Source organism: Budorcas taxicolor, chromosome 11, assembly GCF_023091745.1.
Source record: "Budorcas taxicolor isolate Tak-1 chromosome 11, Takin1.1, whole genome shotgun sequence".
Taxonomy (NCBI): domain Eukaryota; kingdom Metazoa; phylum Chordata; class Mammalia; order Artiodactyla; family Bovidae; genus Budorcas; species Budorcas taxicolor.
Genome location: NC_068920.1, coordinates 49,501,698 through 49,523,579, shown reverse-complemented (window position 1 = coordinate 49,523,579; position 21,882 = coordinate 49,501,698). Strand labels below are relative to the sequence as shown.

Sequence of the window (21,882 nt, the reverse complement as noted above, 5' to 3'; positions counted from 1 at the left end):
GTTTTCCTGTCTGAGTGAGATTTTCATGAAAATAACTGCATTTGCCTAAAAGTTTTTGAACTCTAAAATCTGCAAGGCAAAGTAAGTGATCATTCATATAAGTTTTTCCCATTCTGGGCTATGTATCTATTGATAAGATTTTTCATATGTCATTTGTGTTTTAAGTCTCTGAGAGGAAGTTTTTGGAAACCAAAAAGCTGGAGATTGGTCATATTGCACGTACTTGTAACAGCTGTATTAATAACATCTGATTTTCTCCTAATCAATCTGAAAGTGTAATTGTAAGAAGCTGAAGTCCATTGAAAAATACTATATATAGTGCAAGTAGATCATTTTGTGATTTATTTTAAAAATCAGAGTGTTAGGAAGACATTAAAACAAGATATTTGAGAGTATATACTAAGAGAGAGCTGACAGTGTTTCAGTTGTTAAGTTTTTAAAGTCAGTTTTAAATCCCTTGCTATTCTCAAGAATATTTTTTGAAATTCTCAAATGAAAAACTTCAGTTTTTGCACGAAGTAGCCTTTAGTTTCATGACATTGTTTCCAAAATGGAGAGGCAGAGCATAAGCATCAAAAGTACAGTGATACTCACACACTTGTCTGAATTTAGAAGAAAGAACAAGCAGATTTCTGTAGTGGAGAGAGTGAAGTCGCTCAGTCGTGTCCGACTCTGCGACCCCATGGACTAGCCTGCCAGGCTCCTCTGTCCATGGGATTTTCTGGGCAAGAACACTGGAGTGGGTTGCCATTTTCTTCTCCAGGGAAATCTTCCTGACCCAGGGATAGAACTTGGGTCTCCCTCATTGTAGGCAGATGCTTTATCGTCTGAGCCACCAAGGGATATGTGTGTAGTGGAGAGAGATGTGTCAAAAAGAAATATTTCGAGTATGGTGTTTGTTGAAATTTGTGTCAAGTATAACAGGTAAAGAGAAAGTTCAAAGTTAGTCATCTGAATTACTTAGTTATTTAGAAGACGCATTTTGAAAACTCATTAACCTGGATTCAGTTGGAAAAGAGCCTCAAATTATATGGAGATGTTATCTCTTAGCACATTATTTCTCCTCAAGTAGGTATTTTAATTAATTTAGTGTATTAATGAGAGTTCATTAATTCAGCATGACTACAGATTTTAATTGGAGAAGGAAATGGCAACCCACTCCAGTATTCTTGCCTGGGAAATCCCATGGAGGGAGGAGGAGACTGGTGGCCCACAGTCCACGGGGTCGCAGAAGAGTCAGACACGACTTAGTGACGACATAGCAACAGATTTTAATATATTTAAATATTTATCTTTACTTCCAAGAATGAGTAAAATTGTGTTGTCATCTTAACCACTGTTGAAAGTTCCTTTTTCCTTATCATTCAGGGATTAGAGAAGATGTCTGTGACCATTAAGAGAAATTGTTAAATCACTTATGGTTCTTCCCACAAATTACTCAGATACTTGGCAGCTGTTGCTTATTCTTCATTCTGTTGGGGAAAAACCAAATTGTTTTTTGAGAAAATCTTGGTACGGTTGTTTGTGCTCTCATGCCCTGTGGATGTGGGCAGTTGTCCTGCTTAGACAGCATCTCACCTTCCAGGAGGTTGTCTCTCTCCCTTTAAGAAGCAGTTGACTCAGCATATTGATCTGCCTTTGCCTTGTAATGCAGACACTCTTAAAGCCAGGTTCCAGTCATAGAGCATAAACACAGAGTTCCTATGTTTCTTTACCTATCAAGAGCTCAGTTGACGGAAGTCATCTTTGGAAGATTGTCTGAGGAATATGGAGCTTATTATTTATTTTTCTAGAAGCACTTAAGGTTTCTTCTTGCATTGAGTCTTGCATTGAGTCTGTCAGAGAGCAGTTGGGCATGCCGCTTTGTCCTCTCCTCCCTGCCTTTGCTCATGAACTGTGTTTTGACCTTATGAGACAGTCTCTGCTGATGGATACTCTTAAGTGAAGAACCATCTGAAACCCACTATTAGAATTGTGTAAGGCTGTAGATTAGGACATTGTTACCACATTATACAGTGTCTCCTTCATAAACATACACAGGAGGAACTCTTCTCTGGTTTTATTACAGGAATAATTACGCCTCTCCTCAGTTCTCCAAGCACCTGGATTGTTTTTATTATATGGTTCCTATGATTCATGTCTTAACTGGTTGTATTCTCTTTGCGATGGCTTTAGTGGGCTCAGAGCCAAATTTGGGGCCCACCTCTAACGGGTATTTAGAGAGGACTTCATGATAAGCATTTGCACTAACCTCGCCCATACATTATTTCTTATTTATCTTGTTTATTTTCCCCTAATCATGTACTCTTATGTCAAATTGTTTATATATCATTCTAGACTACTTTAAATCCCTTGTAAAATAAAACAGGGTATATGTAAGTAAATTTAGAAGTTAAAAAAATTAGGATATTAATTAAGAATCTAGTAAGCCAAATTTTTTTTCAGAGAGGCAGAGGCTAGTATGGATAACAAAACATTTAATTTTATTTAATGAATATTATTGTGTCTTAGGCAGTAGATTCATAGTCAACAGTAGATAAGTGACAATGACGTTTTCACAATATAATAACGGTTTATAATGAATTTTCTATTTTTCCCTTTAATTTTTTTTTACTGTAGCAATGCCTTTTTTATAAAGTGTGAATTAATTTTAGGACTTTATGACTTTACAACTGGGGGGAAAACTTATTGAGCAATGTGTCCTGGACTTTAGTTTGGAGAACCTGATCTTCATAAAGATACTTCCATTTTATGATGATGTTCATGAAAACATGGTTTTATTTGTAGTTACAGTTTTTAAAATGTGCTTAAGAGGAACCTTCCCAACTATAATATGAGTAAGTATAATGATAAAGGCAAAGCCAGTTGGGGTTGTCCTTATCTCAGAAAGCTTGGCATACTGGAAAAAATAGTGAGCATTGAAATTAGATCTGAATTTGAATCCCACTGCAAATGAGTTATATACCCTTCAGTGAGTTGTTAATATTTATGACCATTAGTTTCTTATTTTGGAAGTAAATGATCTCCCAAAGTTATTAAAAGGATTAAATGAAATATTTCCCAAATAATATGTGGCATGATCAGCTATTCAATAATTTGGATTTCTTCTTCTCTCAATATTCAATTGATTTTTATCAGGTGATTTTTTTTTAAATTATTAGGAATTTCTTCTTTGGGTAATTACAGTGTTCAGTTTAGGATGAAAAATGTGGTTTCCTCTTTCTTTGAATATTGCTTTGATTAGTGATAGAACAGGTTAGGTTAGAGCAAGTTAAATGCTTAAAGAAATGAAGGAAGGGATGGAACATGTATTTGCTTTAGCAGCTTTGGCCATGGGATTACTAACTAATAATCTGAGAGCAGTTTCTCTGAAGAATTCCTGTTTGTTTGCTTTTGTAGGTAAAATATGTTTTAAAAAGTGAGAGTGTCCTTTGAAGTAAAAATTATTAGTCTGTTCTAAGGAAATCATGCAATTATGGAAGAAACAGTGTGAGTGAAGGTGTCTATTCTAGTAGTGTTTATATTATTAGTGTGTATGAAATAGCTATGCTGCTGCTGCTAAGTCGCCTCAGTCGTGTCCGACTCTGTGAGACCCCGTAGATGGCAGCCCACCAGGCTCCCCTCTCCCTGGGATTCTCCAGGCAAGAGTACTGGAGTGAGGTGCCATCGCCTTCTCCGATGAAATAGCTATAATACCTGTCAATAAGACAATGAGTAGATTGTGGTTCACATATTTTTGAAATTATGGTGAATGATTGGTAAAATGGAAAATGGTTATAGCTTAGATAAAGGGAGTAAAACTTGTTTGCATACTTTGAGGATAGCCCTATAAGTATCATTTGAAGGAAATATAGTTGTCAGTAGTGGTTTTATGAGATTTAGAAAGCTTGCCTCTTTTTGTTGGTGTTAGGGTAACAGAAAAGCATGGATGACTTATGCTTCTAACTTTAGTAACAGCCTTATTAAAAGATACAAGCTCATTTAAAAAAAAAAGGATAGAAAAATGTATATTAAAAAGTAAAAGTGTTAAAATCTTGAGTAAATTAGACACTGCTTCTCTGCTTATGTGTATATACCTGAATGAGTTTACATTTTTCCCCTACGGATGGGATAATCCTTTACTTCTAAAACTTGTTCTCTTTCCCATCATCAGTATAACAAGAGTCATGTTAATGTCTGCAGTGTATGGTACGTGTAATATATACCACAGTTTATAAACTCCTCTGTGTTGGATATTATGGTAGTTTGTAGTTTTGTTCTTATGAACAAGCTGCAATGAACATTTATGTATTTTGAATCCAACTTACATATTTATATTTTTATTGTTTGTTTTTATTTTTGTTACATATTTAAATCTTTAAACCCAACTTATATATTTTTAAGCCCCACTTTTTAAAAAGGGTAATAGTTACACTATATTATTGAGCATTCTTTGCTTTCAGGTATGTTTCATCATCTCAGTAGTTAGATGGTGAAGTTCTGTGATGTCAGTGTGTACTATTACACTATGTTTAATGTTTCTTTTGTATCCACAAAAAAATCTCATGAAGGAGAAATTTCAGTAAATACCTAGGAAGTGATATTTTGGTAATTATGAGATACCACAGCATTGACTAGTGTTTCAGAGTCACAGGAAGTAGTATAACTTATAGAGATTAAAAACTTCCCCTTTATAAAGTAATACATATTGAGTGAAAGTTATTTCTTATGAAATACTTTTCACTAATATTATTGTAAATTCAATGTAAGATCACCGGGAAAACTTTTTCCATATGAGATGCAATTAATAATAGTAGGACACATTTTAGAAAAGAAACAGAGTCCATACAATTAGAATACATTTTAAGTGAACTGAACTGTTAGTTAAGTTGAACTTGCTTTTCTGTTACGGTATAGTGGCTAAAGAGTTCATGCTTGAAACTCACACATGGATTTGGATCCCAGCTCTGCCATTTTTCTGTCTGTGTAGGTACTTTAGTCAACCTCTCATCTGTAAAACAGAAATAATTATAATGTCTTCTTATAAAGTTGTGATGCAGGTGTTCATTCATGTAAAAAAATTAAAACTGGTGCCTAACAGTAATAAACACTAAATACAAATGTAAGCTTTTAACATTAATATCAATTTCTTGTTGAATGCTCTTGAACTTATAAGAATTGAGGGCCAGATGATAAAGTTGAAGTTTTTTCTTTTATATTTCAGTTTATATTTTCATTAAGCATTTATTCAGACTGGACCATGAGCCAGGCATTACTCTAAGTCTTATGTAATATAGAACTGAATAAAACAGAATACCCTTTCTGCCTGCAAGGTGCTTATGATGAGTGGAAAAGACAAACATCATTATGTCTAATATTTGAACTTTACCATGGACCAGGCCCTTTTCTAAACCTATTACAAAAGTTATCACAGTTAATCCTAACAAACATCCCACAGATGAGATGTAAACATTATCCTCATTTTATATATGAGGCTGAGAGAAATTAATTAACTTCCTCAAGGTTATATAGCTTCTAACTGGCAGAACTGGAATTAAAATTCAGGTAGTCTTAATACCAAAGCCCCAGTCTTTATTTAACCACTCTGCTGGATGGTAGGTAAACATACAGTAATAAATTGTGATTATTGAAGTTTGCAGGGTACTGATTAACCCTAGCCTTCCTTTTGCTGAATAGATACAGAAGTCAAATAGAGATACAAATAGAGATAAAAATATGTACTTTATTATTGAACAGCTGATGCGGAGAATGACCTGGACAGGCAGCTCAAACGGGCGTCTTCTTTCTTCCCCAGTGAATTGAATTTGCAGGTCAGCTAGAAACCTGTGGTATAGCTTGCTCCTGGAGGCACCAGCAGGCTGCCGAGCAGAGGAGAGGGAGAAAGCGCTCAGCCTACAGGGAGGCAGGCAAGACTTTGAGGTGGAGAGCTGAGGAGGACGGGTCACACAGGAGCAATGGCCATTTTCCCAGTCTCAGGAGAACCTGAGAGGGCTTCCGAGAGGAGTGTAACTTAGTTGGTACTTCCATGAAGGGAGAAGGTCCTGTTTGCTGGCTTTGTAGGAACAAGGGGAGCGGGAGAAGAAAGGACCCCTGTCCCTTCACGTGGGGTAAGGAAGGGAACAAGGAGGCTGTTGTGACAGAGCATGGCTGCTGGAGGGGTTACGATGACTTAGAAACGTCTCTTAGACACTTTTAAGGCAGGGCTTGAAGGATAAGGATTCCGCTGCGGCGGGGGGCGGGCAGTAGAATTGAAAGTGGGGGAGAAGAGCATCTCAGGGCCCAGGGACAGCCTGTGTGAGGAGTTTAAGGAACTGAAGGGAGTCAGCGTGTTCAGAACATGGTGAGGGGAAGGAAGGAGTTGCATAGAACAAGCCGGAGTGGTTATTGGTGGTCAGGTCGCCTGAGCCTCGAAGGTTGTGACAGGAAATGTCCATTTTATTTTATATGCCCGGGAAATTCCTTGAAGGATTCAAGCAGGGGAGTGGTGTCATCTAATTTATATTTTTAAAAGGTTGTATTAGGTGGGGGTGGGGTGGAGAGCACATCGTGTGTGTCGTGCTCAGTCGTGTCTGACTGCGACCCCATGGTCCGTAGCCCACCAGGCTCCTCTGTCCATGGGACTTCCCAGGCAAGAATACTGGAGTGGATTGCCATTTCCTTCTCCAAGGGATCTTCCCGACCCAGGGATCAAAGGCACGCCTCTTGTGTCTCCTGCATTAGCTGGTGATCTTTTTTTTTTTTTTTAACCACTGAGTCCCCTGGGAAGCTGGAGAGTACTTCAGAAGGGAGTAAAACAGGAGGCAGGGAGATGAGTATTGGAAGACAAACTGCTGATGAGTGTGACCTGGACTAGGATGGAAGCACTGAAAATGAGGAGAAGTTGAATTTGAGTTGTATCTTGGAGGTGGAAAACCACAAGACTTTCTGATGCATTTGGTGCCAGGAGGCTGGAGGAAAAGGAGAAATGAAGGATGACACTTTAAATGTCTAGCTTGAGCAACTGAATGGAAAGTCTGTTTGTTTGAGATAAAGGAGGCAGGGAGAGGAACCTGGGTGTTCTGAACTTGGCGAAATTTAAGTTGTCCAGGAAGGTAGTCAGGTTCTGGGAAGAGACTTCAGTGGGAAACGTAGATTTGGGAGTTTTCAATATGTAGATGACATTTAATTTACAGTCATGGGTATAGACGAGAACCCCAGGAGAACACAGAAGAGGGCCTGGAGCTGTGTCCTAATGAACTCCAGCATTCGGAGTTTGAGTAGAGGGACCATAGAGGAGGAGCTACTGTGGAAGTCAGAGAAGACCAGGAGAGCGGCTTCCCTGGTGGGCCCGTGGCTGGGGCTTCACACTCCAGTGCGGGGGGGCCTGTTTGATCCCTGGACAGGGAACTAGATGCCACATCCCATAACTAAGAGTTCTTAGGCCACAACTAAAGATCCCAGGTGCCCCGACTAAGGCCTGGTGCGGCCAAATAGATAAAACATAAGTATTTAAAAATTAATAAATACTATAAAGAAGAAAACAGTAGAATGTGGTGACAGGGACCCTAGGTTGGAGTTGTTCAGAGAAAGGGAAAGTGTTAACCATGTCAGTTGCTAATCCAGAAAAGGGGCCATTTGGTAACAGAAGTCATTAATGACCTGAGAAGGGAGGTTTCAGTCGGGTGGATTGAGGAAAGAAGGAAGCAGAGGAAATTGTGCTTCGCAAACCATAAGATGTGTGTGAATTACTTGGAGATCTTGTCAAAATGCGATTCTACTTTGGGGCCTGAGAATCTCCATTTCTAAAGACCCGCCAGATAATGCAATGCTGCTGGTCCATGGAGTACCAGAGGTACAGATTAGTGGTCCTCAGAGTTCACTGTGTGTTAGAATTATGTGGTCAGCTTGATAAAAAATAGGGTTCAGAGTTTCTGACTCAGTAGTTCTGGGATGTCACCCGAGCATTTGCATTTTTTATAAGTTCCTGGGTGACATTGGTGCTGCTGGTCTAGAAATCACACTTTGAGAACTGCTGGGGAATTTTAACTGTGATGGGGAGGTTTCAAGGGAAACTTTTTGTTGGTTGAGAATGAGAAATAACCAGCACATACATAACTGATGAGAATGATCCAGGTGAAGATGAGAATAAAGAGAAAAAGGGGATGAAGGAGTGAATTCTGAGAATATGAGGAGGATGGCACTAAGGCGTGTATTGAGGTCTTGGATTTTGTAAGGAAGGGAGGGTGTCCTTAGTCACAGAAAGAGAAAACGCAGAGAAGATGGGTCCCAATGTAGAAGGGTGTGTAGGTAGATTTACTGGTAGACAGGTGGAGGTCCCTTCTGATGTTTTCTGTTTTCTCAGTGAAGACAAGAGCAGCTCCTGAGGGAGGAGGGTGAGTGGAGGTTTGAGGAGAAAGATAGTGTCAGATGGAGTTTGAGTAGAAAAATGGACTTAGTAGAGAAGTGGCAGCATTGGGGGCCTTATTTGTGATTAAGATCAGAAATTAAGAACGAAGCCATTCTGTATGTGCGTTCTTTTTTCTTCAACTACAGTTTTTGGATTCTCGACAAAGAGAATAAATAGTTAAGATCATCCAAAGTTAGGGTTTGTCTGGGTGAGTATATCAGAGAGGGTAGGGAGTTTTATAAGAAAATACAGTCTAAGGCAGGCAAGAAGGGAAATGAAGACGCGAGGGCTGAAGGATAGAAACAGTCAATGAATTGTTGTAGTCAGGATACAAATAAGCTAATAGGAGCAAAGTAAAAGGCATAGGAAGTTTGCGATGTCACTCACCATTTTGTGGGCAGGCAGCTTTTGGTGGTGATAGAGGCCCAGGGTGTGACCGCAGAGGTGGAGTTTGGATGACCTTGGCCAGGGTGGAGTTTCCTGGAGAGGCCAGGAAACTGAGAGGCCAGGAAGTTGCCTGTACCCTCCACCTGGATGCTGAAGTTGCCAAGAATGATGACAGAAGTTGGGAGGGGAGAGAGACTTTGAGATAGGAACCAACTTTTCAGTGAGTGATGGAAAATTCCAAGTCAGTGGATAACAGCAACTGAGAGGGAAGGATGGTGGTGAGCAGGAGTTTTTGTAAACCAAGGGGAAAATTATGGTCTGGAAGGGGAAACAGCTGGCAAGGAGAACACCTACCCCACCTGCTAGCCGTGAGGCACCTCAGATACGAGAGAGTCCACTCTAAGGCATGGCTGCCAGAGGAGTAGTGCCTTCAAGGGACAGCCTAGCTCCAGTTAAAGCGAGGAGATGGAGGAAAAGTTCGGAAGTTGAAGACTTACTGGAGTTTATTACACACTGGGAACTGAAAGGCAGGGACATAGTGCAAGCGTTTGGGAGTGAAGGGAGAGGAACTTCTGGAGCCATTGCATAGTCAGAGAGTTTGGTGAGAGTAGATAATCAGAAAGTCTTGAATGTGCAGATTACAGATTGAGATAAACAGGAGAGTGAGACATGATGGAATTAGCCTGTGCAGTCTCTAAAAATAGTTAAAATACACATCACGTTTCTTGCTGCAGCTGTCCTGTGTGGTCCAGCCTTTGCCTATATCTCTGACCTTACTCTTTCCCAAGCTCCCCGTACTCCTCCCTGTGCTCTGCCTACACAGGCTGGTTCTCCTGCCACTCCAGCAGGCCCTTGCTCTTCTGAGAGGCAGCATAGCCAAGTGGTGGTTGGCGTGAGCTCTGGGTCCAGACTTCCTGCACTGTTGCTTTCTAGATTTGTGGCTGTGGGCGAGTTATTTAATCTCTCTGTGCTTCAGTTACCTTATCTGTAAATGGGGGGAATGATAATAAAGACTCAGTAAACGTTAATAATATTTTTCTGCTTGAGGCTCTTTTTCCCCTATATCTTTACCTGTTTGCTACTTATCATTCACTTCCCTCAAGCTCAAATGTACTTCCTCCCACATCATAGCTAATGTAGCCTAGCTCCACCAGCTTTCTGTCACTCTTTATCCCATTATTCTGTTTTATTTAATCATAGCATTCATCACTGTTTGAAATTTATTTTATTATTCTGCTCTTCCCCTCTCACCCTATTCCCTGAGGTCAGAGATATGTTAACTTATTCCCGACTGTTACCTGAGCTTCTAGAAAGTGACAAACACTTTGTATTTCATAAAGAAATTTTTATGCCAATTCACTGTCCTGAAAACATGATGGTTTCCAAGGTCTCTGATCAGGCAGCATTTGGTGGCAGAGAGACAGTGAGGCCTCGGCCAGGAGGACGGGCGGAATCCAGCTCTTTGTCCCAATCTGTTGGCTCATCGAGATCAGGTGGCTGCCTATTTTTGTGTTATTGGGACACAGCCACTTCCATTTAAAAATGTACTATCTGCTGCTTTCCAGTTCCAACCATGGAGTTGAGTTGTTGAGACAGAGACCCCACGCCTCACAAAGTTTAAAATACTTACTCTCTAGCCCTTCACTGAAAAAGTCTGCTGATCCTTGATTTAGATGCATAGAAAAAAAAAAGATAAGAAGGAAACACCAAAAATGATTAACAGATTACTTTGCATGGTGGGATTATAGGTCATTTTAAGTTTTATTTTCATAGTTATTTTATATTTTATTATAAGCCCATTTAATGTAGAAATCAAATAGCCTTATAAATACTAATTTTGATATATTTAGAGAACATTTAATGATGAATTTCTTATTTTTATTTTTTCCTTAGTGCTGCTTTTGACACAAAAACTGGGTTACGCGTCGCAGTGAAGAAGCTATCCAGGCCATTTCAGTCCATTATTCATGCCAAAAGAACCTACAGAGAACTGCGGTTACTTAAACATATGAAGCATGAAAATGTAAGTTATTAATTTAAGGCTGAATAAATTCTGCTGTTTAATAGACTAGAAGAGTTGTGTTTTAATTACTACAAATGGAAATGCATTAGAGTACATTAGACTTTGGACCATCCTCTTGTACTGGAGTGTTAGAGGCCACTGCATTATGTCATGTAGCTACTGAAAGACTTGGGATGAAATTGGTACATCTTCCTGGAGTTTGAGTATTACTTAAAGATTTTCACAGGGAAAGCCTATAAAAAAATTTTTTTAATAAAAATGAGTATTATGAGATAAAGCAAAATTCACAAGAATTTTTAAGAGAAACTACTACAAAGAAGTTTTGTATTCTTGTTTTACTTAAGAGTATATTATCAGAGTATGGGAATCCATGGTATTTTGTGGTGTTATGGGTGTTTTCAGTGGAGGAGTTTGAGGAAGAGTGCCTTAGGTTCACTGAATGGGTATTATTTTCTAGATAATTTAATATTATAAATGTGACACAGACATTGTTTAAGTTAAATATAATGTTTTCTTTGCTGTCTGTTTGGAAATTTGAAAACAATGCCATCTTGCAAAGGAGGGCTTATAAATCCTAATAGCATAAATAAATGAATGCAATTGGATTATTAGAGGAAAGTGGGAAAAAAACAATTGACTGAGCACATTTATTTTCCATTTCAAAATCAGGTTTAAAAAGATTTATGTGATTGCTGTATGAAAGGAATTGTAAAATTTATAGCATTATAGAAACAATGGCCATAGAGATTTTAGAATCATTTGACCCAATTGATGGTTACTGTGTAGAAAAAAAATCACAATCTAGAAATTACCTGGCTATTCAGACTTTTTTGTTTCAGTTATTGAATTTCTTTGTCTTCAGAGTAAGAAAAATGTATCAAAATACATTTGTTTCACAAAGTGCAGATTTCTTTTAAATTGAGAGCATGGTGACTTAAATTTGGAGTTCTTCTTTATTTTCATGTTTTAATTGCATACTATTGAGAAAATCCTGTTTTCCACAGACAAATTCCTTTCCTAGGTGTAATTTTATATGTGCATTCATGTGCAAACTTGAATTTTTAAAAAGTTCAGTGCAGAGCTGCAGCCTTCCTAATCAGTGACATGTTTATAAGAAGTTGAAATATGTGGAAAGAGCTGGCTGGAGAAGCTTCATTCCGAAGTCTGCATAAAATCAAGGTGGCCTGGCAGCTTAACTGATGGGTTTACATGTATTTTTAACACAGTTGATTATGTATGCTGTTTTTCATTACATGTTAATAAATGTGACAGAGACACTGTCATAGCTTTTTAAATATAAAGAATACTTTGAAAGTGGAATGCAAGCCAAACATTTATGGAACCCCAAAGCACCTCCAAGAGGCCCCAGGATCCCACTGATGTTGCCTATGCTAATTTAAGAACGTCTAGTTTTAGAAGATTACCAGGACTATAATTTATTGTTCTGCTTTATTTCATGGTCATTTTAAGCCAGTGTTTATGGCAAAAAAATTATTTTGGGTTATCTGAATCCATGCCTTGGCTTTTCTAATGATCACCAAAACAACCTTATTTAGTATTTTCTATTTTAATTTTCTGTTCTGAGATCCTTTGAAATGTGTCTTATATGATATTGGACTGGTTACATTTGGCCCATTCTGTGTAGAAACGAAGGGGCCATGGTGATGAGATGCAATTACAAGTTTAATTGAAGATTGTAAGAGGAATTCCCTTTATCTTCTTCTTCCTTTTTCTTTCATTTTTTAAAAATAACTGGTCTGGGCCACTGTCCCAAGCTCACTGTTAGGCCTCCAACGACAACAGCAGCAACAGCAACTTAAAACTCTTGAAAATTTTAAGTATTGCTACCAAATAGAATTTTTAGGTGCCAGGTACACAAGCGATCTTTTACACAAAAATGCCTCTGACTTACAATTCATAGTTTATCTTATTTATACTATTAGTGATAATGAATGACATATACAATTTTCATATGGATTTACAAGAGCTAGGGAATGTCCTCTGTGACTGGTAAGAGTTATTCGAGACAAACTTAACCTGGCCCATTCCTGACTGAACTTTTGACCTTGATCTCATTAACACTTGGTCTAAGGCAGATTAAAGGGAAGCAGCCTGCTGGCTGGATCCTTTTGCTAAGTTGTTATTGCCTGGTTAAGGGCCTGGAGATCTGTGCATTTTAAAATTTAAAAATGATTAAGGGAATCCTATTATAAATTTTATTTGGGAGTCTTAGATTTAATCTTACTGCGATAGAACAAGTGGTTTTTGTGTTTTGTGTTAAATACATTAAATAATTGTCTTTGGTCACTGAGTTAAAGTGATTTTTGAGTTGTGTCAGTTTAATAAAGATGTATAACTTCTGTCTGTTAACTTTTGGATCATTATAGAACAGTGATTCAGATATCTCTGTCATCAGAGATATTTGCTGATTATTTGCATTATAAATGTCTTTTTAAAGTATTTAATTCCTAAGTTACTTTTTAAAGTGTCTGAAAGCGTATAGTGGCAGAAAGAATAAGCAAATAGTCTAAAATATAACTTGAATTACAAGTAAATTTCCATTTAAAAAATAAGAAATGAATTGATGATGGAATGTCCCCCTGATCTACTTTAATGCTGGGAAACTTTTGTTTTATAGTATTTTCTTATGATTAATACTCCATAAATATGATGAACATTTCACGGAAAGATGGGCACAGTAAAAGAAATGGCAAGGACCTACCAGAAGCAGAAGAGATTAAAAAGAGGTGGCAAGAATACACAGAAGAACTATAAAAAAAGGTCTTAATGACGGATAACCATGATGGTGTGGTCACTCACCTAGACTCAGACATACTGGGCTTGAAGTCAGGTGGGCCTTGGGAAACATTACTAACTAGTGGAGGTGATGGAATCCCAGCTGAGCTATTTAAAATCCTAAAAGATGATGCTGTGAAAGTGCTGCACTGAGTATGCCAACAAATTTGGAAAACTCAACAGTGGGCATAAGACTGGAAAAGGTCAGTTTTCATTACAATCCAAAAGAAGGACAATGCCAAAGAATGTTCCAACTACTGTACAATTGTACTCATTTCACATACTGGCAAAGTAATGTTCAAAATCCTTCAAGTAGGCTTCAGCAGTATATGAATCAAGAACTTCCAGATGTACAAGCTGGATTTAGATAAGGCAGAGGAACCAGAGATCAAGTTACCAACAGCCATAGAAAACCAAGGGAATTCCAGAAAAATATCTGCTTCATTGACTACACTAAAGCCTTTGACTGTGGGGATCACAACAAGCTCTGGAAGATTCTTGAAGAAATGGGAGTACTAAACCACCTTACCTGTTTTCTGAGAAACCTGTATGCAGGTCAAGAAGCAACAGTTAGAACCGGACATGGAGCAATGGACTGGTTCACAGTTGCGATAGGAGTACGTCAAGGCTGCATATTGTCACCCTGCTTATTTAACTTATATGCAGAGTACATCATGTGAAATGCCAGGCTGGATGAATCACAAGCTGAAATAAAGATTGCCAGGAGAAATATCAACAACCTCAGATATGCAAATGATATACCACTCTAATGACACAAAACAAAGAGGAACTAAAGAGCCTCTTGATTAGGGTGAAAGAGGAGAGTGAAAAAGCTGGCTTAAAACTCAGCTTTCAAAAAAACAAGATCGAGGCATCTGGTCCCATCACTTCATGGCAAATAATTGTGGAAAAGTGGAAACAATGTCAGATTTTATTTTCTTGGGCTCCAAAATCACTGCAGATGGTGACTGCAGCCATGAAATTAAAAGACACTTGCTCATTAGACAAACCTAGACAGCGTATTAAAAAGCAGAGACATAACTTTGCAAACAAAGGTTTGTATCGTCAAAGCTATGATTTTTTCCTGTAGTCATGTAAGGGTGTGAGTCTAGTTGCTTTGTCTGACTCTTGCAACCCCATAGACTGCAGCCCATCAGGCTCCTCTGTCCATGGGATTTCCTGGGCAAGAATACTGGAGTAGGTTGCCATTTCCTTCTCCAGGGGATCTTCCTGACCCAGGAATCAAACCTGCATCTCCTGCATAGGAGGTCGGATTCTTTACCACTGAACCACCAGGAAAGCCCACGAGTGTGAGAGTTGGACCATAAAGAAGGCTGAGTATTGAACAGTTGATGGTTTTAGTTGTTCCACAGTATGGGGGATTGTGCTGGATCAGGGATCAAACCCATGTTTCTGGCATTGGCAGGTGGATTCTTTATCACTGAGCCACCAGGGAAACCCGATTGAAAAACAGTTGAGGACGTGAGAATAGTCATATGTTAAGTGACAAGGCAGGGTATAAAATCATACGTAGTATTACTCCAGTTTAATTTATGTACATCAGAAAAATCGAAGTATCTCAAAATATTAGTGTTAGTGATAATGGATAGTACTATTGTAGATAATTTTGGTTTTCTTATGTACAGTTGTCTGAATAAGAAGATGATTGATAACTATCTTTCCTTTGGAAAAAGATGCAAAGGCTTTCCAGGGCCTTTTTTTAGTTTGTTTCCCTTTTGGGTTCAGTCTGTAGTTGAAATTAGTTTTAAAAATTGGTATTTGGTTGAATGGCATAACTTTCTGATTAGAAGGCTCTTTTTCATGATTATATTTTGAGTGTTAGTATATTTTACTTTTAGAGCTGTTATTTAGCTTGGTTGGTTAGAGCAGCTTGCTAAGGAGTCTGCAGTTATGGGTCAGTTTTCATGAAGACCATTTAGCTTTTGTTTGTTTCACTTCCAGATACTCTTAAATCTTGCTGGGCATATTACACATGAATTATGTGTCTTGCTTGCCTTCTTAGTGCCTAGCTTTGTAGAAATGTGTCGTCTGGGTTTCAGGAGGAACTGGGGAAGAGGGGTATGGTAAGTGTGGATTGAATGAGTGAAAGTCACTCAGTCATGTCCAGCTCTTTGCGACCCCATGGACTATATCGTCCATGGAATTCTCCAGGCCAGAATACCGGAGGGGGTAGCCGTTCCCTTCTCCAGGGGATCTTCCCAACCCAGGGATCGAACCCAGGTCTCCTGCATTGCAGGCGGATTCTTTACCTGCTGAGCTACCAGGGAAGCCCAAGCATACTGGAGTGGGTAGCCTGTTCCTTCTCCAGCGGATTAATCAGCATAAATCCATGACCAGAAAAACTGCTCAAAGACAGTGGGTTACTGAGTCTTAAGTAGCTCTTTGTTTTTTCTTTGTGTAAAGTTAGCTTTTTTTTTTCCTTCCATTTTTATAGTCTGATCTAAATACCTGATACTGATTAAGGGAATTACCTTGGGACTTCCCTTGGTGGTCCAGTAGTTAATAATCTGCCTGCTGATACAGAGGACATGGGTTTCATCCCTGAGCAGGGAAGATTCCACATGCCGCATACAACACCCATGCATCACAACTTCTGAGTCCTCGATATGCAGCCTGCGAGCCACAGCTGCTGCAGTCTTTGAGAGCTCAAGGGCTTCTTGTTGGTCTGCAACAGGAGAAACCGCTGCACGGAGAAGCCACAAAGAGTAGCCCCCACTTGCTGCAACTGGAGAAAGCCCACCCACAGCAGTGAAGACCCAGGGCAGTCAAAGTAAATAAATTAATTTTTAAAACATATATTTATTTATTTGGCTGCACTGGGCCGTAGTTGAGGCAGGATCTTCACTGAGGCATGCGGGATCTTTTGCTGTGGCCCCAGGGCTCAGTTGCCCCACAGCACATGGAACCTTAGTTCCCCAAGCAGGGAACGAACCCGAGTCCCCTGCATTGGAAGGCAGATTCTTAACTGCTGGACCATCAGGGAAGTCCCAATAAATGAATTTTTAAAAAATAAAAAAAATGATCTTAAGAATGTTATAAGAATAGTACCAAGAATATACTAAGAGGACATATTGGGGCTTTAGAATGTCAGTTTTGAAGAGTATATAGTAATTTTTATTGAATAATAATATTTTTAAAAGAAAACTGATACTATAGCAACAGTTGTAAAAGCACAACTTTTTTCTGATAATGTTAAACTATTAGTGCATGTGTAAGCTGAGTCCTAAATCTTTTTGCTTCCTGATAAGCTAATGGCTATATGTGACTAAATTCTAAAGACATGACGATTTTAATGGTTTATTATGAAAAGTGATGTTTGACAAGTAAGAAGCAAAAGCATAGTTTGGGTTAAAAATGAATTGGAGTCATTAAGTATATGAGGATGTGACGTTACTGAACTAGGAGCAGGATTTAATAAGAATTATTTCCTATTAAAATAACTAACTGAGACCTGGTGAATAAGTTCAATATTTATTTACTGTTTGATTTTTATGTTTTATTACAGGTGATTGGTCTGTTGGATGTTTTCACACCTGCGAGGTCTCTGGAGGAATTCAATGATGTGTGAGTGCATCTCTTGTGTTTGCCTTCCTCAGCTAGAGTTTGAAGATTACCAGCCCATTTTTACTCCTGAACCACTTTACAGTATTAGATTTAGATTCTTTATTCCTCACCCAGCTCTTCTGAGGGATGGGGGATGGATACAGAAGAGTGTATTTGGGTGATATATATTAGTATTTTCATCATCTCAGGCACGTTGTGCCCTATTTGGAGAGACAGTGGTGGGTTCTGGCAAGAATTCCATGGTGAAGAGTATAGGGAGTTTTGAGCATGATTTTTATTCTCAAATCATCTGTCCTAGCTTTAAAAAGGACATGTTTACATCAGGAAATGTAGTGGAGCCCCGTTGCATATGGTTTCTTCCATTTCTTTTACCCTATGGGGAATACATGCTGATCTTTGAGGTACTGTATTTCTGTTCAGGGACAAGGGGCCAGCGTCGCGAGTTTAGACAGCTGATAGATAGTGCTGATTGTCCCAGTTTTGTGACCATCTCTATTGTTTTAGCCTGGGACACCTGGAAAGCAGGGCCTGAGATTCTCAGGAACCAGTAGTCAGCATCTAGGGAGAATGAAACAGGGAGGGAGAGAAAGCTGCTATGAGGATACATTATTAAGTTGGTCACCATTGTGGGCAGCTGGGATGAGAATTACCAAGGTCTTGTAGAAAGCTGTATGGAACGCCGCTCAGATGGGAGCATTTACTTACCGGCTCCTGACTCCACTGGCAAGAGTGCCCTCACATGGGGCAGTAATGCTCTCACATGCCCAGGCTGCACGTGTGTGAATGCACGATAGATTCTAGAAGGTATTGTGGGAGTCGCACCTGTGTGAGTTCTCTATTGCTCCTTTCCCGAAATCTGAATTAGCATACCTCCCTCTGGTCCCCAATTCACAGATACGCTATACCATAAGAGGGAAGGAACACCTTGAATTCAGAGTTACACATTCTGTCTTATTGAAATTTTGGTATTACTGGAAAGGATGACTGTTGTGAGAAACTGCAGATCCTGGCTGCCCGCCCACAGTCTCTGCTCTCTGTTGATGCCGAGGATGAACTTAACTCCACCCATCCTGAGTCCCTTTCTCCTTCCCTTATCCTAGGCCAGGTGCCCATTTCCCAGAGAGCAAGCTTGGCGGGTGGGGGAGATATACTATGTTTGAGCTTGTGTGTTCTGTCTAATGAAAGGGGAAAAGAAATGTAGAATATTAAATATAGAAGGAAGAAAGATAACAAAACATTTCCCACCACTTGAGGTTAGTTGGAATGTGATATGACTGAGAGTGGACGATGAGAAAAGGGGAATCTGGTCTAAGTGCAAGAACTCCCACCCACATTAACCTTGATCCTGCTGATGAAAGTTTGAGACTCAAGCAAAGGAGGGGGAAAAAAGATAATAACTAAGAACATCTGTGCTTCCTGAGCCCTGCTTGACATTACTATAAAGCCTCCTTACTGGATGCCCCCCAGGCAGGGGCATGTGAGTTGCAAGTTGTTGAGTCCTGCTGTAGACTGTGCTTGGAAAAGAGAATATTGCAGTGCTGCTTTTTTTTTTTACATTGATTAATTTTTACTTTTTTGAGGAATTAATTTTTTAGAGCAGCTTTAGCTTTACCACAAAATTGAGAGCCTTCCCCATTATCAGCATCACTCAACAAGAATGATATATGTAAAAATACATATTTTTTTTACCAAGAATGAAGCTATTTGACACATCATAATTACCCAGAGTTCATAGTTTATTGTAGGAGTCACTGTTAGTATTGTACATTCTGTGGATTTAGACAAGTGTATAATGTCACACCATTATAATATGTTACAGTGTATTCTCACTGCCCTAGGAATGATGATTTTTTGTATTCTACGTGTGGAAAAATTGCTAAAGTATTAATAATATACTTGGAAAACATTTGAATCAGAATTGAGCTCTAGCTCAAAATGTTAGGTGTGATGAGGATTGATTTTTTCTTTTTTTAAGAAAGGAATTGATTTGTTGACCTGGGCTAATCCTGTATTTTGCCTCTCTCAGGCATATGAAATTGGATTATGAGCCTGTTTTTCCTGTGTCAACAAGCATATAAGGCTTGTGTCTTTGAGAGGTTAAGTTTTATCCATTGTAGGGCCTGTTGGCTCTTTATCCATTTGAAGGCCCATTGACTACAAGCATGCCCATTGAACAGAAGTTGCATTTATTTCTTCATTCATTCGACAAATACCAAGCAGGAATCTATTCTTTCTACTTAATGGTAGTGAGGTTCTATTTACTTATTAATTTCCAGCTTTATTGAGATATAACTGACATACAGCACCGTGTGATTTGGGTCATGATTCTTTATAAACAAGATCTTAGTTCACCTGTTGGGAGCGAATCTCAGTACTGTGTGTTGAATACTTGCTGAGCAGAGTGTTAGAACAGGGCTCAGGAAAATCAGAAACACTGGTCTTTTCCCTGATGAAATCAAAATCTTGTTAGGGGAAATAAGTTAGACACTTTTGGAGCCAGTTTAAGAGTTGGCTATAAGACCTTGGACAAGTCACTTTGCCTCTTTGGGTCCCCGTTAATGTCTGTAAAAGGATGAAAATTGGGGCGGTTCACTTCTCAAGTGTTTTCAATCCCAGAGAATCTCTGAAAATATAATGATGAACCTAAAGGATATCTTTGGGAAATGTTTCATTGTTATCTTTTTATGATGTATGTATCACTGAGAAAAAAATTAGTGCTTTTTTAAGACTGTGGTTATTTCAGTGTTTTTCAGAGTCATTTCGGAATTTGCACAAGAGGTCAGACATCTTCACTGACAGTTGCAGAGTGTGCAGATTTAAATACTTTTAGAAAACTGGCATAACCTGGGCTCAGTGTTATGCAACACAATACCTGCACTTCCTAAACGCATTCAAATGCACATTAAAATAGCATAAACAAAGACCCAGTATTTTGGCCAAATCAAACTGAAGGCTCAAATGATTCTGCAGGCTGCCATGTTTAGAGCAGGCAGTAATTTTGAACAAGAATTTTCTGTGCTAATTAAAATCTCTATTTTGCATATTTATAGTTGGCTTTAAATCATGTGTTATGTGTATTTGTCTCTTTACATTTCAGTTAGCACTTTTCATTTATCATGCACTTCAACTTTTTACTGAATTTTACATTTCTTGTGAATTTAGGCACCCTGCATACTTTCATCTGTAAGACTATACTTTTGAGAAGGGAATGATAAATAGGTGGTGAGTTCTGATCGTTAGAAGGATGTTCAGTTACGGAATCTGATAGATAAACCTGGCGTTTGGAAAATGTGGAGTTAGAAGATGAGTCCACCAAGTTGTTCTTGACTGCCATGTGATGGTTGTACAGATTACAAAATTTTATAAGATATAGCTAGATATTTTTAATGATTAGCTATCATTTGGACATTTCTGTTTGCTTCTTGATGGTAATATTTGGAAGGAGGTGGCATGCATATGCCTTAGTGAAGTCACTCAGTTGTGTCCAACTCTTTATGACCCCATAGACGGCAGCCCACCAGGCTCCCCCGTCCCTGGGATTCTCCAGGCAAGAATACTGGAGTGGATTGCCATTTCCTTCTCCAGGGGATCTTCCTGACCCAGGGATCGAACCCAGGTCTCCCACATTGTAGCCAGACTCTTGACCGTCTGAGCCACAAGGGAAGCCCTGTATATGCCTTATGCATTCTGCAAATATTTACTTGCCAATAGAAATCCAGAATCTTGAAATAGCCAAGTCTTTGCATACTATTTTCTGCCATTTCCCCCCTTATTTTACAGCTTCCCATCCAGGGTTTGTTACTCCCCTTGCTACAGTTCCTTATCTCTGTTGGTGAAAAGAGGTGTGGAAGTGAGATTTTCGATTCTACTGTGATTTAGCAGAAGACCTATAACAGGGTCAGTCAGCAGCCATTGTTTTAGTGAAAGCCAATGGACAGATAATTACCTAGTTTATTTAACCTTCCACTAACTAAAAATGATTGTTCAACCACTAGGTGTAGCCTTTTGTATCAGTGTAAAAGTTGCTGATTATACTGAATAGGTAAAGGACATTTCTAGATTTGTATTTAAGTATTCATTCTCTGGAGAATGTAGCAAATAAAATAGACGTGATCCTTGATAGATTGAGACTCTTGTTAATTGGAGAGAAGAGCAATGTAAATGACCAAACAAAATAGAGGGTGGTAGTTCTGAAAGATCCTGCATGAGTTTTGCTCCTGTACACTCTCTGACCTCATCCAGTACTTTCCCCACTCACTCTCTCCGTTCCAGCCGCTCTGGCTTCTCTGTTCTTCCCTGAATACAGACATCCATGTTCTCAGTAGGACCTTTGCCTGGGTTTCTAGTGTTGACTCGAAACACTCTCCCCATATATCCACATGACTGGCTCCTTCATTTCCTTCAAGACTCTATGAAAGGTCATTTCATCAGAAGCTTTTTTCCCCATCACCATCCTTGCTGAAACACTATACTGTGAGGGCCTACTCCTTATGCTACTTTGTTCTTAGCAGATTTTATCATCATGTGTGTGTTATTCTCTGTCTTCTCCCTCTAGCTTGTAAGCTCTATTATTAGAGCAGGGAGTTTATTTTCTTTCTAGTTGAGTCTTTAGTAGTTACACATTTTCAGAAATTGAGAGAGATGAACTGAACTATTTAACACCACAAATAAAATTGTACATATCTTAATTCTTTTTGGCTGTATT

General features: G+C 38.9%; 1 protein-coding gene across 3 annotated transcripts in view; it reads left to right on the top strand.

Moving 5' to 3' along the window:
* Positions 1-21,882, top strand: part of MAPK14 (mitogen-activated protein kinase 14) — a 73,453-nt gene that overhangs the window by 15,549 nt on the left and 36,022 nt on the right. For all 3 annotated transcript variants that reach the window (XR_008200105.1, XM_052647786.1, XM_052647787.1), the window contains exons 2-3: positions 10,667-10,796; positions 17,119-17,177. Coding sequence is in view for 2 of the 3 variants with exons in the window: in XM_052647786.1 (XP_052503746.1) it covers positions 10,667-10,796; positions 17,119-17,177 (189 nt within the window). In the remaining variant the exon portion in view is untranslated. The remainder of the gene's footprint in view (positions 1-10,666; positions 10,797-17,118; positions 17,178-21,882) is intronic.